General features: G+C 46.0%; 1 protein-coding gene across 1 annotated transcript in view; it reads right to left on the minus strand.

Moving 5' to 3' along the window:
- crocc2 (ciliary rootlet coiled-coil, rootletin family member 2) overlaps positions 1-16,040 on the minus strand; it is a 182,783-nt gene that overhangs the window by 54,839 nt on the left and 111,904 nt on the right. Inside the window, exons 20-23 of the mRNA XM_036983156.2 lie at positions 10,734-10,903; positions 7,769-7,948; positions 5,856-5,990; positions 5,354-5,497 (exon numbers count right to left, since the gene is read on the minus strand). Of these exons, the coding sequence (XP_036839051.2) occupies positions 5,354-5,497; positions 5,856-5,990; positions 7,769-7,948; positions 10,734-10,903 (629 nt within the window). The remainder of the gene's footprint in view (positions 1-5,353; positions 5,498-5,855; positions 5,991-7,768; positions 7,949-10,733; positions 10,904-16,040) is intronic.

The raw sequence follows: 16,040 nt of genomic DNA on the forward strand, positions 1-16,040 counted from the left end.
CTCTCTCTCCCCTCCGCTCTACCCCCCCCATGTTGTCCCCTTGTTGTACATTCTCACTCTGTCTCTGTCGTTGTCAGACATGAGAATCCTGAGCCTGGATTAGTCTAATAATCAAACAAGGGAAGATCAGGGAGGTTCTAATAATCAAACAAGGGAAGATCAGGGAGGTTCAAATAATCAAACAAGGGAAGATCAGGGAGGTTCAAATAATCAAACAAGGGAAGATCAGGGAGGTTCAAATAATCAAACAAGGGAAGATCAGGGAGGTTCTAATAATCAAACAAGGGAAGATCAGGGAGGTTCAAATAATCAAACAAGGGAAGATCAGGGAGGTTCAAATAATCAAACAAGGGAAGATCAGGGAGGTTCAAATAATCAAACAAGGGAAGATCAGGGAGCTTCAAATAATCAAACAAGGGAAGATCAGGGAGCTTCAAATAATCAAACAAGGGAAGATCAGGGAGGTTCAAATAATCAAACAAGGGAAGATCAGGGAGGTTCTAATAATCAAACAAGGGAAGATAAGGGAGGTTCAAATAAACAAACAAGGGAAGATCAGGGAGGTTCAAATAATCAAACAAGGGAAGATCAGGGAGGTTCTAATAATCAAACAAGGGAAGATCAGGGAGGTTCAAATAATCAAACAAGGGAAGATCAGGGAGGTTCAAATTATCAAACAAGGGAAGATCAGGGAGGTTCTGCCATGTCTGACAGTGTCTTTTATAGCTCTCTCAGAGACAAGGTTGCGCACCAAATGGCACCCTATTAAGTGCCCTACTTTTGACGCACGCCCTGTATGGGCTCTGGTCCAAAATGGTGCGCTATAAACCTAAGGGAATAGGCTGTCAATTGAGATGCAGGGACCACCAGCACCACACTCCTTCCCTCCCATTCCTCACGAGCACCACACTCCTTCCCTCCCATTCTTCACAGTCTGAACTCACTGCTCGACTCAGATAGGGTGAAGGAGGAGACTAAACTAGAGATAAAACAGTTCTAGTTCCAGTTGTTTTTTTTAATTTAAGCCAGCGCTTCCCCACTTAGATAAACAATCTCTCATTTCATCAGAGAGACCTGGTTGTCATGGTTCCTGTAGTTTGATTATGAACCACAGTCAGGTCAGTGATATAAAACACTGGCGTGAAACTCAACAAGGTGTTGAGTTTGGGTTAAGAGTGGGAGTGTCCTGAGTCTTAATTCTATTAAAAACATAAAAACAATGTTTTAAGTGAGATAGACATTGGTCTAAGGCCTAATAAGAAGCGAAATTCATGAGCACCACGATGCCTACTCCACCCATGCTCTACCAAGGTTTTCCAGCACACAGCTTTGACCTGCTACAGTAGCTATGTTGGTATTGTACTTTAAACTATGTGTAGGCAGGTTGTTTAGGATTCAAAATTCAGAAAGGCACATCTGAGCTGTCTTTTTTTTTGCAGGTAACAGTTGAATACATAAATATAAAGGAAGAATAAAAAAAAACAAGGACATTTCTAAGTGACCCCCAAACTTTTGAACGGTAGTGTATGTCTATGTCCTGGGAAATACTCTTGTTACTTACAACCTCATGCTAATCGCATTAGCTTAGCCTACGTTAGCTCAACCGTCCCGTGAGGGGGGCGGGGGGAGGGGGGGGGGGGGGCGGGGCCACCGATCCTGAAGAACTGTTAAACAAATACATAAACTCGTAAGAAAAATTGTAGACATATTTACACATCTGAAATCGGATAGGTACTTTTAAATCCCTGAATCCAAAGCTTCAGATACAAATGTCCTAAGTAATGCTGTGCACAGTTGGTCAAGTCCAGTAAAAGAGCGCGCATGTCCTCATTTTATAAATGGCAATATAAATACGAAAACCGCTGGGAGAACTCACAGATGTGGAACGCAACATAACGGTGAGGGTACTGCGTGCATTCGAATTGGCAAGAAGTTATTTTGTCAGTTCCACATGGGCCCAGCTTGCATTTCTCCGTGACAGGCGCATTCCCACAATGCACCACTCCGCCATAAAGCACTGTGTCCCTGGGCTGTGTCCGTAAGGATGGCGTTGCATCTCGCGGATGAGGGCAATGACCTCTTTCTTCCTTGAGAGTATGAGAGCGGGTCTCTCCTCCGTTCTAGCAGGACTCACACGATAGTACACACCACCACTCTCACTGCCACTTGCCTGCCACTCCAACAACCCAAAAGGCTCTTTTAAGAGTCACTTGATGAATGGAAATAAGCACTGAGACTCTCTGGTTACCTAGGCAAGTTCCCTAGGTAACCAGAGAGTGAGAGAGGGAAGGACTGCTCACTATTGTGCGTCCCAAATGGTGAACTGGTGGAAACTATTTCCTACTATTCTGTTTATTCTATTTCCTAGTGTACTATTCTGATCAGGGACTATTTCCTAGTGTACTATTCTGATCAGGGTCTATTTCCTAGTGTACTATTCTGATCAGGGACTAATTCTTAGTGTACTATTCTGATCAGGGACTATTTCCTAGTGTACTATTCTGATCAGGGTCTATTTCCTAGTGTACCAGTCTGATCAGGGTCTATTTCCTAGTGTACTATTCTGATCAGGGTCTATTTCCTAGTGTACTATTCTGATCAGGGACTATTTCCTAGTGTACTATTCTGATCAGGGACTAATTCTTAGTGTACTATTCTGATCAGGGACTATTTTCTAGTGTACTATTCTGACCAGGGACTATTTCCTAGTGTACTATTCTGATCAGGGACTATTTCCTAGTGTACTATTCTGATCAGGGACTAATTCCTAGTGTACTATTCTGATCAGGGACTATTTCCTAGTGTACTATTCTGATCAGGGACTATTTCCTAGTGTACTATTCTGATCAGGGACTATTTCCTAGTGTACTATTCTGATCAGGGACTAATTCCTAGTGTACTATTCTGATCAGGGACTAATTCCTAGTGTACTATTCTGATCAGGGACTAATTCCTAGTGTACTATTCTGATCAGGGACTATTTCCTAGTGTACTATTCTGATCAGGGACTAATTCCTAGTGTACTATTCTGATCAGGGACTAATTCCTAGTGTACTATTCTGATCAGGGACTAATTCCTAGTGTACTATTCTGATCAGGGACTAATTCCTAGTGTACTATTCTGATCAGGGACTATTTCCTAGTGTACTATTCTGACCAGGGACTAATTCCTAGTGTACTATTCTGATCAGGGACTATTTCCTAGTGTACTATTCTGATCAGGGACTATTTCCTAGTGTACTATTCTGATCAGGGACTATTTCCTAGTGTACTATTCTGATCAGGGACTAATTCCTAGTGTACTATTCTGATCAGGGACTATTTCCTAGTGTACTATTCTGATCAGGGACTATTTCCTAGTGTACTATTCTGATCAGGGACTAATTCCTAGTGTACTATTCTGATCAGGGACTAGTGCCCTATACAGAGAATAGGGTGGCAGTTAAGACCGCTGACGTTCTGACTTTAGGAGGAAACCGAACAGCCTCTCCCTCTCCCTCTCCCTCACCCCACTCCTCACCTCCCTCTCACCCCTCCCTCACCCCACTCCTAACCCCTCCCTCACCCCACCCCACTCCTCACCTCCCCCTCACCCCTCCCTCAGCCCTCACACAACCCCACTTCTCACCCCACCCTCACTCCTCCATCTAGTCACAGTACTATCATCAATCTAGACACAGTACTATCATCTATCTAGTCACAGTACTATCATCTATCTAGTCACAGTACTATCATCTATCATCTATCTAGTCACAGTACTATCATCTATCTAGACACAGTACTATCATCTATCTAGTCACAGTACTATTCCTCTATCTAGACACAGTACTATCATCTATCTAGTCACAGTACTATCATCTATCTAGTCACAGTACTATCATCTATCTAGTCACAGTACTATCATCTATCTAGTCACAGTACTATCACAGAAACTATCATCTATCTAGACACAGTACTATCATCTATCTAGTCACAGTACTATCACAGAAACTATCATCTATCTAGACACAGTACTATCATCTATCTAGTCACAGTACTATCATCTATCTAGTCACAGTACTATCACAGAAACTATCATCTATCTAGTCACAGTACTATCATCTATCTAGTGACAGTACTATCATCTATCTAGTCACAGTACTATCATCTATCTAGTCACAGCCACCTATCTAGTCACAGTACTATCATCTATCTAGACACAGTACCATCATCTATCTAGTCACATTAGTCAGTAGTAGAGGGTGAGGCAGAGAGTAGAGGATGAGACAGGGAGGAGAGGGTGAGGCAGGGAGGGAGGAGAGGGTGAGGCGGGGAGGAGAGGGTGAGGCAGGGAGGAGTGGGTGAGGCAGGGAGTCTGGAGAGGGTGAGGCAGGGAGGGAGGAGAGGGTGAGGGAGGGAGGAGAGGCTGATGCAGGGAGGGAGGAGAGGGTGAGGCAGAGAGGGAGGAGAGGCTAAGGCAGCGAGGGAGGAGAGGGTGAGGGAGGGAGGAGAGGCTGAGGCAGGGAGGGAGGAGAGGGTGAGGCAGGGAGGGAGGAGAGGGTGAGGCAGGGAGGTGAGTGTGAGGCAGGGAGGAAGAGGGTGAGGCATGGAGGGAGGAGAGGGTGAGGGATGGAGGAGAGGCTGAGGCAGGGAGGGAGGAGACGGTGAGGCAGGGAGGAGAGTGTGAGGCAGGGAGGAGAGGGTTAGGCAGGGAGGAGAGGATGAGGCAGGGAGGGAGGAGAGGGTGAGGGAGGGAGGGAGGGAGGAGAGGCTGAGGCAGGGAGGGAGGAGGAGAGGGAGAAGGAGGGTGGAGAGGGGGAGGGAGGGAGGGAGGGAGGGAGGGAGGGAGGGAGGGAGGAGGAGAGGGAGAAGGAGGGTGGAGAGGGTGAGGGAGAGGTTGAGGCAGGGAGGAGAGGAGGTGAGGCAGGGCATTGAGGGTGAGGCAGGGAGGAGAGGGTGAGGCTGGGAGGAGAGGGTGAGGCAGGGAGGAGAGGGAAGGAGAAGGTGAGGCAGGGAGGAGAGGTTGAGGCAGGGAGGAGAGGATGAGGCAGGGTGGAAAGGGTGTGGCAGGGAGGAGAGGGTGAGGCAGGGAGGGAGGAGAGGGTGAGGCAGGGAGGAGAGGGAGAAGGAGGAAGGAGAGGGTGAAAGAGGGAGTTTATTATTTTCACATGGTTGAAGAATAACTAGAAGAAGAATGCTTTATTGTCCATTCAGTCGCAGGGAAACATAAATGTGTGTTCTGCTTCATCCCCCCTCTGGAGAACAAACATACATAGAGGTTGGAGAGAGACAAGCAGTGGTAGCAGCAGTAGTAAAGATGGAGTGTCCCCTCACCTCAATGCATGATTGATCTATTGATTGAAGGGCCACTCACCTCATGTCGTGCTGTTTCTCTCTGCTGGTTGAGCTCTCTGACCTGCTCAGTCAGACTCTTCTCTGATGACTCATGGGAACTCAGAGACTCCTCGAAGCGAGAACGCAGGGACTGCAGCTCACACTGAAGACCTGATATACTGTCCTAAAGAGATCGACGGAGAGAGGAAGGGAGGGAGGGGGGGGGGGAACTAAGAGATCAAAGGGGTCGAGAGATGGATTGAAATATTTGTTTAAAAGCTAGAGGAAAGAGCTTATAGTTTTGTGACAGTCTTAACAATGTATTCTCTCTCATCTGCCTTTGTAGTCCCAAACCAGTCATCATGTCTCCGTCACGGTTACCGGGTTGAGGTCAATTTGAATTGAATTCAGTCAAATCAAGAAGTAAATCGACATTCCAATTCAATAAACTGAAAAGGAAAATATATTTATTTCATAAGTTGTTTAATTTTTTTCCCAATTAAAATCACTTCCAATTGACCCCAACCATCATGGTTCCCTACCTTGTCCTGTTCGTGAAGGCTCAGAGCATCTCTCCTGCCTCTCTCCATCTCCAGCCTTGCAGTCTCCAGATCCTGCTGTAGGCCTGCCAGCCTCTCTGTCAGGGCTGCCTTCTCGCCCTCCTTCTGGGACAGGGCCTGGGCCATGGAAATAGAGTTACAATTACATTATTTAGCCGTGGTGTCTAGTACTTAAGTAAAAATACTTTTGAAGTAGTACTTAAGTTGTTTTTTGGGGGTCTGTACATTACTTTACCATTTATATTTTTATATATATTTTATATATTTTTACTTCACTACATTCCTAAAGTAAATAATGTACTTTTTACTCCATAAATTTTCCCTAACACCCAAAAGTACTAGTTACATTTTGAATGCTTAGCAGGACAGGAACATGGTCCAATTCACACACTTATCAAGAGAACGTCCCTGGTCATCCCTACTGCCTCTGATCTGGAGGACTCACTAAACAGAGAACATCCCTGGTCATCCCTACTGCCTCTGATTTGGAGGACTCACTAAACAGAGAACATCCCTGGTCATCTCTACTGCCTCTGATCTGGAGGACTCACTAAACAGAGAACTTCCCTGGTCATCCCTACTGCCTCTGATCTGGAGGACTCACTAAACAGAGAACATCCCTGGTCATCCCTACTGCCTCTGATCTGGAGGACTCACTAAACAGAGAACATCCCTGGTCATCCCTACTTCCTCTGATCTGGAGGACTCACTAAACAGAGAACATCCCTGGTCATCCCTACTTCCTCTGATCTGGAGGACTCACTAAACAGAGAACATCCCTGGTCATCCCTACTGCCTCTGATCTGGAGGACTCACTAAACAGAGAACATCCCTGGTCATCCCTACTTCCTCTGATCTGGAGGACTCACTAAACAGAGAACATCCCTGTTCATCCCTACTGCCTCTGATCTGGAGGACTCACTAAACAGAGAACATCCCTGGTCATCCCTACTGCCTCTGATCTGGAGGACTCACTAAACAGAGAACATCCCTGGTCATCCCTACTGCCTCTGATCTGGAGGACTCACTAAACAGAGAACATCCCTGGTCATCCCTACTTCCTCTGATCTGGAGGACTCACTAAACAGAGAACATCCCTGGTCATCCCTACTTCCTCTGATCTGGAGGACTCACTAAACAGAGAACATCCCTGGTCATCCCTACTGCCTCTGATCTGGAGGACTCACTAAACAGAGAACATCCCTGGTCATCCCTACTGCCTCTGATCTGGAGGACTCACTAAACAAAGAACATCCCTGGTCATCCCTACTGCCTCTGATCTGGAGGACTCACTAAACAGAGAACATCCCTGGTCATCTCTACTGTCTCTGATCTGGAGGACTCACTAAACAGAGAACATCCCTGGTCATCCCTACTGCCTCTGATCTGGAGGACTCACTAAACAGAGAACATCCCTGGTCATCCCTACTGCCTCTGATCTGGAGGACTCACTAAACAGAGAACATCCCTGGTCATCCCTACTTCCTCTGATCTGGAGGACTCACTAAACAGAGAACATCCCTGGTCATCCCTACTGCCTCTGATCTGGAGGACTCACTAAACAGAGAACATCCCTGTTCGTCCCTACTTCCTCTGATCTGGAGGACTCACTAAACAGAGAACGTTCCTGGTCATCCCTACTTCCTCTGATCTCTACATAAAAAAAGAACAAGAAAATGGTGTCATCTGGTTTGCTTAAATATAAGGAATTTGAAATTATTTAAATTTTTAACTTTTGATACTATATTTATAACCAAATCGTTTTATACTTTTACAAAACACTCTAGCAACACCAGGGCTACATGATGGGAATAGCTCTCGCTGTTTCCCAGTGTCCTCAGGACATGTAAAGATGTCCACACACACACACACACGCACACACACACACACACTACCTGTTGTTTTGTGCTCTCGGCCTGCAGCAGGCTATTGTTGCAGACTTGTTGCAGCCGGACCATCTCCTCTTGCAGCTGCTGCAGGTCAGCCTGGCTCTGCAAACGCTGCTGCTCACAATGGGATCGTAGCTGGGCCTCTGCACGCTCCCTCTGCAGGGTTAGGTTCACACACTGCTGTTCCTGTACATCACATCACACACACACACGCACGCGCGCGCGCACGCACGTACGCACGCACGCACGCACACACACACACACACAATTGATTTGTTTTAAATACAGCTCTAGGTCATAAAACGGCAAAAAAAACGACAACATTCAAAGATTGCTCATCAGACAGTCTGTTATGTACTGTACTGTAGAGATCAGTCTGTTATGTACTGTACTGTAGAGATCAGTTTGTTATGTACTGTACTGTAGAGATCAGTCAGTTATGTACTGTAATGTACTGTAGAGATCAATCGGTTATGTACTGTACTGTAGAGATCAGTCTGTTATGTACTGTACTGTAGATATCAGTCAGTTATGTACTGTACTGTACTATAGAGATCAGTCTGTTATGTACTGTACTGTAGAGATCAGTCTGTTATGTACTGTACTGTAGAGATCAGTCTGTTATGTACTGTACTGTAGAGATCAGTCTGTTATGTACTGTACTGTAGAGATCAGTCAGTTATGTACTGTACTGTACTGTAGAGATCAGTCTGTTATGTACTGTACTGTAGAGATCAGTCTGTTATGTACTGTACGGTAGAGATCAGTCAGTTATGTACTGTACTGTACTGTAGAGATCAGTCAGTTATGTACTGTACTGTAGAGATCAGTCTGTTATGTACTGTACTGTAGAGATCAGTCTGTTATGTACTGTACTGTAGAGATCAGTATGTTATATACTGTACTATAGAGATCAGTCTGTTATGTACTGTACTGTAGAGATCAGTCTGTTATGTACTGAACTGTAGAGATCAGTCTGTTATATACTGTACTATAGAGATCAGTCTGTTATGTACTGTACTGCAGAGATCAGTCTGTTATGTACTGTACTGTAGAGATCAGTCTGTTATATACTGTACTATGGAGATCAGTCTGTTATGTACTGTACTGTAGAGATCAGTCTGTTATGTACTGCACTGTAGAGATCTGTAGAGATCAGTCTGTTATGTACTGTACTGTAGAGATCAGTCTGTTATGCACTGTACTGTAGATATCAGTCAGTTATGTACTGTACTGTAGAGATCAGTCTGTTATGTACTGTACTATAGAGATCAGTTGGTTATGTGCTGTACTGTAGAGATCAGTCAGTTATGTACTGTACTATAGAGATCAGTCAGTTATGTACTGTACTATAGAGATCAGTCAGTTATGTACTGTACTGTACCATAGAGATCAGTATGTTATGTACTGTACTATAGAGAACAGCATGTTATGTACTGTACTATAGAGATCAGTCAGCTATGTACTGTACTGCAGAGATCAGTCTGTTAAGTACTGTACTATAGAGATCAGTCTGGTATGTACTGTACTGTACTATAGAGATCAGTCAGTTATGTACTGTACTATAGAGATCAGTCAGGTATGTACTGTACTGTAGAGATCAGTCTGTTATATACTGTACTATAGAGATCAGTCTGTTATGTACTGTACTGCAGAGATCAGTCTGTTATGTACTGTACTGTAGAGATCAGTCTGTTATATACTGTACTATGGAGATCAGTCAGTTATGTACTGTACTATAGAGATCAGTCAGTTATGTACTGTACTATAGAGATCAGTCAGTTATGTACTGTACTATAGAGATCAGTCAGTTATGTACTGTACTATAGAGATCAGTCAGTTATGTACTGTACTATAGAGATCAGTCAGTTATGTACTGTACTATAGAGATCAGTCAGTTATGTACTGTACTATAGAGAACAGTATGTTATGTACTGTACTATAGAGATCAGTCAGCTATGTACTGTACTGCAGAGATCAGTCTGTTAAGTACTGTAGTATAGAGATCAGTCTGGTATGTACTGTACTGTACTATAGAGATCAGTCAGTTATGTACTGTACTATAGAGATCAGTCAGGTATGTACAGTACTATAGAGATCAGTCAGTTATGTACAGTACTATAGAGATCAGTCAGTTATGTACTGTACTATAGAGATCAGTCAGTTATGTACTGTACTGTCCTGTAGAGATCAGTCAGTTATGTACTGTACTATAGAGATCAGTCGGGCATGTACTGTACTATAGAGATCAGTCAGGTATGTACTGTACTGTACTGTAGAGATCAGTCAGTTATGTACTGTACTATAGAGATCAGTCAGTTATGTACTGTACTGTACTATAGAGATCAGTCAGTTATGTACTGTACTATAGAGATCAGTCGGGATGTACTGTACTATAGAGATTAGTCAGTTATGTACTGTACTGTACTGTAGAGATCAGTCAGTCATGTACTGTACTATAGAGATCAGTCAGTCATGTACTGTACTATAGAGATCAGTCAGTTATGTACTGTACTATAGAGATCAGTCAGTTACGTACTGTACTATAGAGATCAGTCAGTTATGTACTGTACTATAGAGATTAGTCAGTTATGTACTGTACTATAGAGATCAGTCAGTTATGTACTGTACTATAGAGATCAGTCAGTCATGTACTGTACTATAGAGATCAGTCTGTTATGTACTATAGAGATCAGTCTGTTATGTCGGGGCGGCAGGTAGCTTAGTGGTTAGACCGCTGGGCCAGTAACCGAAAGGTTGCGGGATTGAATCCCCGATGTGACAAGTTAAAAATCTGTCCTTCCTTCCCTGAACAAGGCAGTTTAACCCACTGTTCCCCTGTAGTCCGTCAATGTAAATAAGAATTTGTTCTCTTAACTGACTTGTCTTAAGTTAAATAAAACAATTAAATGTATTGTAAGAGGAGTTTGATTCCATAACAGTACTGTTCCTCTCTCTCTCTGTGTTTTACCTTGTCGACGTGTTCCTGCTCCAGTTGTTCTCTGTGACTGTGTTCTTTGGTGCTGAGGGCTATCCGGTGGTTCCTCTCTGCATGAGCCAGCTTGGTTTCCAGTTCCTCTCTCTCCTGCGCCGCCCGGGACACCTGCAGCTCAACCTCCGCCTTTAAACGGGCCACCTCGCCTGGACCGACACACAAGTTCACATGAATCTGTCATTTTACACTGATATTTATTTATAATGGACAACTAGCAATACGGTCCTTCGAGCCGGAACTCAATGCATTCATGATTACCGCCATCTTAAAAAATAAAAAATAAATAATAATTATCATGAATTAGCAGTCTGTCTTCCCCTGTCTGGTGCGGGTAGCCCCACCACACTCTCCCCTCTCTCCCTGGCCTGTCTCCCCCTGTCTGATACAGGTACTCCACCACACTCTCCCCTCTCTCCCTGGCCTGTCTCCCCCTGTCTGGTACAGGTACTCCACCACACTCCGCCCTCTCTCCCTGGCCTGTCTCCCCCTGTCTGGTACAGGTACTCCACCACACTCCCCCCTCTCTCCCGTGATTCCACTCGCCTCCATCACACACTCACTGTTGGCGCGAGTGACTCTTTGAACTTACAACGGATAGCCCCAAGTCGTTATATAGTTTTTTATTGTACTTTATGCTATTTGCCTCATTACTCCTGCATGCTTTGTTGACAATGAACTTGCTCGTCTACCCAACCGTGGGACAGTCTGTTTGTTCCCACACTCATGACTGACTCTCTATTGGTTACACAGACTCTTGGCCTCACATCCTATTCTAACCATCTAATCTTGCGGGCTTTGAATTCCTTTGCCGTGCCCTGATTGTATTACTGTTGATGATGTCAGGAAATGTCCATGTACACCCTGACCCGTCTACTGTTGCAAGGCCCCATATTCTGACTTGTGCTCTGATACCTGCTTCATTGCTCTCGTTAAAAGCCTGGGTTTTTTGCACTTTAAGCTCATAACCTAATATGTCTGTCCGTGGCCTCTGTTCCTCGGTGCTTCACTGTCACTGTGTCCGTTTCCTTCTTGTCCAGCTGTGTATGTAACATTTCATGTAAACCCTGCTTCTTGTCTGCATCGAAAGTAGAGGTCCTTGTACCTAGCATCGAGCATGGTGACGACACAGTAAAGAGAGAATGCCCGTTAAAAAAGTAGCGGTCCTTGTACCTAGCATCGAGCATGGTGGCGACACAGTAAAGAGAGAATGCCTGTTAAAGAAGTAGCGGTCCTTGTACCTAGCATCGAGCATGGTGGCGACACAGTAAAGAGAGAATGCCTGTTATAGAAGTAGCGGTCCTTGTACCTAGCATCGAGCATGGTGGTGACACAGTAAAGAGAGAATGCCTGTTATAGAAGTAGCAGTCCTTGTACCTAGCATCGAGCATGGTGGCGACACAGTAAAGAGAGAATGCCTGTTATAGAAGTAGCGGTCCTTGTACCTAGCATCGAGCATGGTGGCGACACAGTAAAGAGAGAATGCCTGTTATAGAAGTAGCAGTCCTTGTACCTAGCATCGAGCATGGTGGCGACACAGTAAAGAGAGAATGCCTGTTATAGAAGTAGCGGTCCTTGTACCTAGCATCGAGCATGGTGGTGACACAGTAAAGAGAGAATGCCTGTTAAAGAAGTAGCAGTCCTTGTACCTAGCATCGAGCATGGTGGCGACACAGTAAAGAGAGAATGCCTGTTAAAGAAGTAGAGGTCCTTGTACCTAGCATCGAGCATGGTGTCGACACAGTAAAGAGAGAATGCCTGTTATAGAAGTAGCAGTCCTTGTACCTAGCATCGAGCATGGTGGCGACACAGTAAAGAGAGAATGCCTGTTATAGAAGTAGCGGTCCTTGTACCTAACATCGAGCATGGTGGCGACACAGTAAAGAGAGAATGCCTGTTATAGAAGTAGCAGTCCTTGTACCTAGCATCGAGCATGGTGGCGACACAGTAAAGAGAGAATGCCTGTTATAGAAGTAGCGGTCCTTGTACCTAGCATCGAGCATGGTGTCGACACAGTAAAGAGAGAATGCCTGTTATAGAAGTAGCGGTCCTTGTACCTAGCATCGAGCATGGTGGCGACACAGTAAAGAGAGAATGCCTGTTATAGAAGTAGCGGTCCTTGTACCTAGCATCGAGCATGGTGGCGACACAGTAAAGAGAGAATGCCTGTTATAGAAGTAGCGGTCCTTGTACCTAGCATCGAGCATGGTGGAGACACAGTAAAGAGAGAATGCCTGTTATAGAAGTAGCGGTCCTTGTACCTAGCATCGAGCATGGTGGAGACACAGTAAAGAGAGAATGCCTGTTATAGAAGTAGCAGTCCTTGTACCTAGCATCGAGCATGGTGGCGACACAGTAAAGAGAGAATGCCACCGAATCGCTTGTTCACAGCTTCGAATACTTTTGTAAGTTAGGCAGTTTAGTTGAGCAGGCGTTTCAATGCCATGACAGAGGGCATCACGTCTGCTGCAGCCACAGTTGATGAGCTTATTTCTCCAGTCAGTTGGTTCCAATGGGGCTAGCCAGTGTGTTCATGTTTCCAAGTTTCAAACATGTTCTCAAATGCCATGGAAATGGCAGCAGCGGTATGACAACCAGCACATTCTTGACCAATGTGGTTTTCCCCAGTACAAAATCCTCATCGACCCACTGGGCTGTCAGACTCGGCATGCTCATGGGGCTGACATCGGCTGGTCCAAATGTCGATTCATGAAGCTAATAACAGTGACGCCCATAGCAAGTAGATAGATGTACGTTTCAACAGTACTGTGTAACTCCGGTAGGGCAACATCTGAAAATATCGTGTGTACCGGGGCTCGACCAGTCCGTCGAAAGCCAACATCACCCACAACAGAGGACGGTTGATTGTCAAGGGCAATGAATTCCATTGTCTTGGCGTTAATGGATTGGTGTTTGAGTTGCCTCATTGAGATGTTCTTACTCTTTCAAATGACTGCTGGAATTGAACTTGTTTTGTTGTTGACTTCGGTTTTGCACATCGCAGTTAAACTAGACATCGGGCCAATGTCAACGTTGGCATTTTTTGCTAATATCGTCCAATTTCCAATGTGCTCACCGATATATCGTGCATCCCTACCTCATACAAGTCCTTGGGAGTATGGCTAGACGGTACACTGTCCATCTCCAAGCACATATCCAAGCTGCAGGCTAAAGTTAAATCTAGACTTGGTTTTCTCTATCGTAATCGCTCCTCTTTCACCCCAGCTGCCAAACTAACCCTGATTCAGATGACCATCCTACCCATGCTAGATCGGCAGGTAAGGGTGTTCTCGGGCGGCTAGATGTTCTTTACCATTCGGCCATCAGATTTACCACCAATGCTACAGTGTCGCGTGTACAGCCTGGCAGTGTCAATGATGTGTTGTTGTTGTGAAGATTTTGGCTAAAGTGTGTCAACCTGTTTAATCTGATGCTGTGCGTGTTGTGGATTTTGTGGAATTGGGATTTTATTTAACATTTTATTTAACATTTCCCAGATCTTGTCAATTTTTTTCTGGAAAAGTGAAGAGTGTTGCCGGGACAATCCCGGGATCCCGGTTACCCATGTTAATCCCTAGTTAATCCCATGTTAATCCCTAGTTAATCTGGTGTGAAGTGGTGTGGAGTGGATTATCGTGGTGTGGAGTGGATTGGTGTGGAGTGGATTGGTGTGGAGTGGATTGGTGTGGAGTGGATTGGTGTGGATTGGTGTGGTGTGGAGTAGATTGGTGTGGAGGGGATTGGTGTGGAGGGGATTGGTGTGGTGTGGAGGGGATTGGTGTGGAGTGGATTGGATTGGTGTGGTGTGGAGTGGAGTGGAGTGGAGTGGATTGGATTGGTGTGGTGTGGAGTGGATTGGTGTGGTGTGGAGTGGATTGGTGTGGTGTGGAGGGGATTGGTGTGGAGGGGATTGGTGTGGAGGGGATTGGTGTGGAGTGGATTGGTGTGGTGTGGATGGGATTGGTGTGGAGTGGATTGGTGTGGTGTGGAGGGGATTGGTGTGGAGTGGATTGGTGTGGTGTGGTGTGGAGGGGATTGGTGTGGAGGGGATTGGTGTGGAGTGGATTGGTGTGGTGTGGATGGGATTGGTGTGGAGTGGATTGGTGTGGTGTGGAGGGGATTGGTGTGGAGTGGATTGGTGTGGTGTGGAGTGGATTGGTGTGGTGTGGATTGGTGTGGTGTGGAGTGGATTGGTGTGGAGTGGATTGGTGTGGAGTGGATTGGTGTGGTGTGGATTGGTGTGGTGTGGATTGGTGTGGTGTGGTGTGGTGTAGTGTGGAGTGGTGTGGTGTAGTGTGGAGTGGAGGGGATTGGTGTGGAGTGGATTGGTGTGGAGTGGATTTGTGTGGTGTGGTGTAGTGTGGAGTGGAGGGGATTGGTGTGGAGTGGATTGGTGTGGAGTGGAGTGGTGTGGAGTGGAGTGGTGTGGAGTGGATTAGTGTGGAGTGAATTGGTGTGGAGTGGATTGGTGTGGAGAGGAGTGGATTGGTGTGGTGTGGAGGGAATTGGTGTGGAGTGGATTGGTGTGGTGTGGAGGGGATTGGTGTGGTGTGGAGGGGATTGGTGTGGAGTGGATTGGTGTGGTGTGGAGGGGATTGGTGTGGAATGGATTGGATTGGTGTGGAGTGGATTGGTGTGGTGTGGAGGGGATTGGTGTGGAGTGGATTGGTGTGGTGTGGTGTAGTGTGGAGTGGAGGGGATTGGTGTGGAGTGGATTTGTGTGGTGTGGTGTAGTGTGGAGTGGAGGGGATTGGTGTGGAGTGGATTGGTGTGGAGTGGAGTGGTGTGGAGTGGAGTGGTGTGGAGTGGATTAGTGTGGAGTGAATTGGTGTGGAGTGGATTGGTGTGGAGAGGAGTGGATTGGTGTGGTGTGGAGGGAATTGGTGTGGAGTGGATTGGTGTGGTGTGGAGGGGATTGGTGTGGTGTGGAGGGGATTGGTGTGGAGTGGATTGGTGTGGTGTGGAGGGGATTGGTGTGGAGTGGATTGGATTGGTGTGGTGTGGAGTGGATTGGTGTGGTGTGGAGGGGATTGGTGTGGAAGGGATTGGTGTGGAGTGGAGGGGATTGGTGTGGAGTGGATTGGTGTGGTGTGGAGGGGATTGGTGTGGAGTGGATTTGTGTGGTGTGGAGGGGATTGGTGTGGTGTGGAGTGGATTGGTGTGGAGTGGATTGGTGTGGAGTGGATTGGTGTGGTGTGGTGTAGTGTGGAGTGGAGGGGATTGGTGTGGAGGGGATTGGTGTGGAGTGGAGGGGATTGGTGTGGAGTGGATTGGTGTGGTGTGGCG

Source organism: Oncorhynchus mykiss, chromosome 1, assembly GCF_057628025.1.
Source record: "Oncorhynchus mykiss isolate SJ-2025 chromosome 1, ASM5762802v1, whole genome shotgun sequence".
Lineage (NCBI taxonomy): Eukaryota > Metazoa > Chordata > Actinopteri > Salmoniformes > Salmonidae > Oncorhynchus > Oncorhynchus mykiss.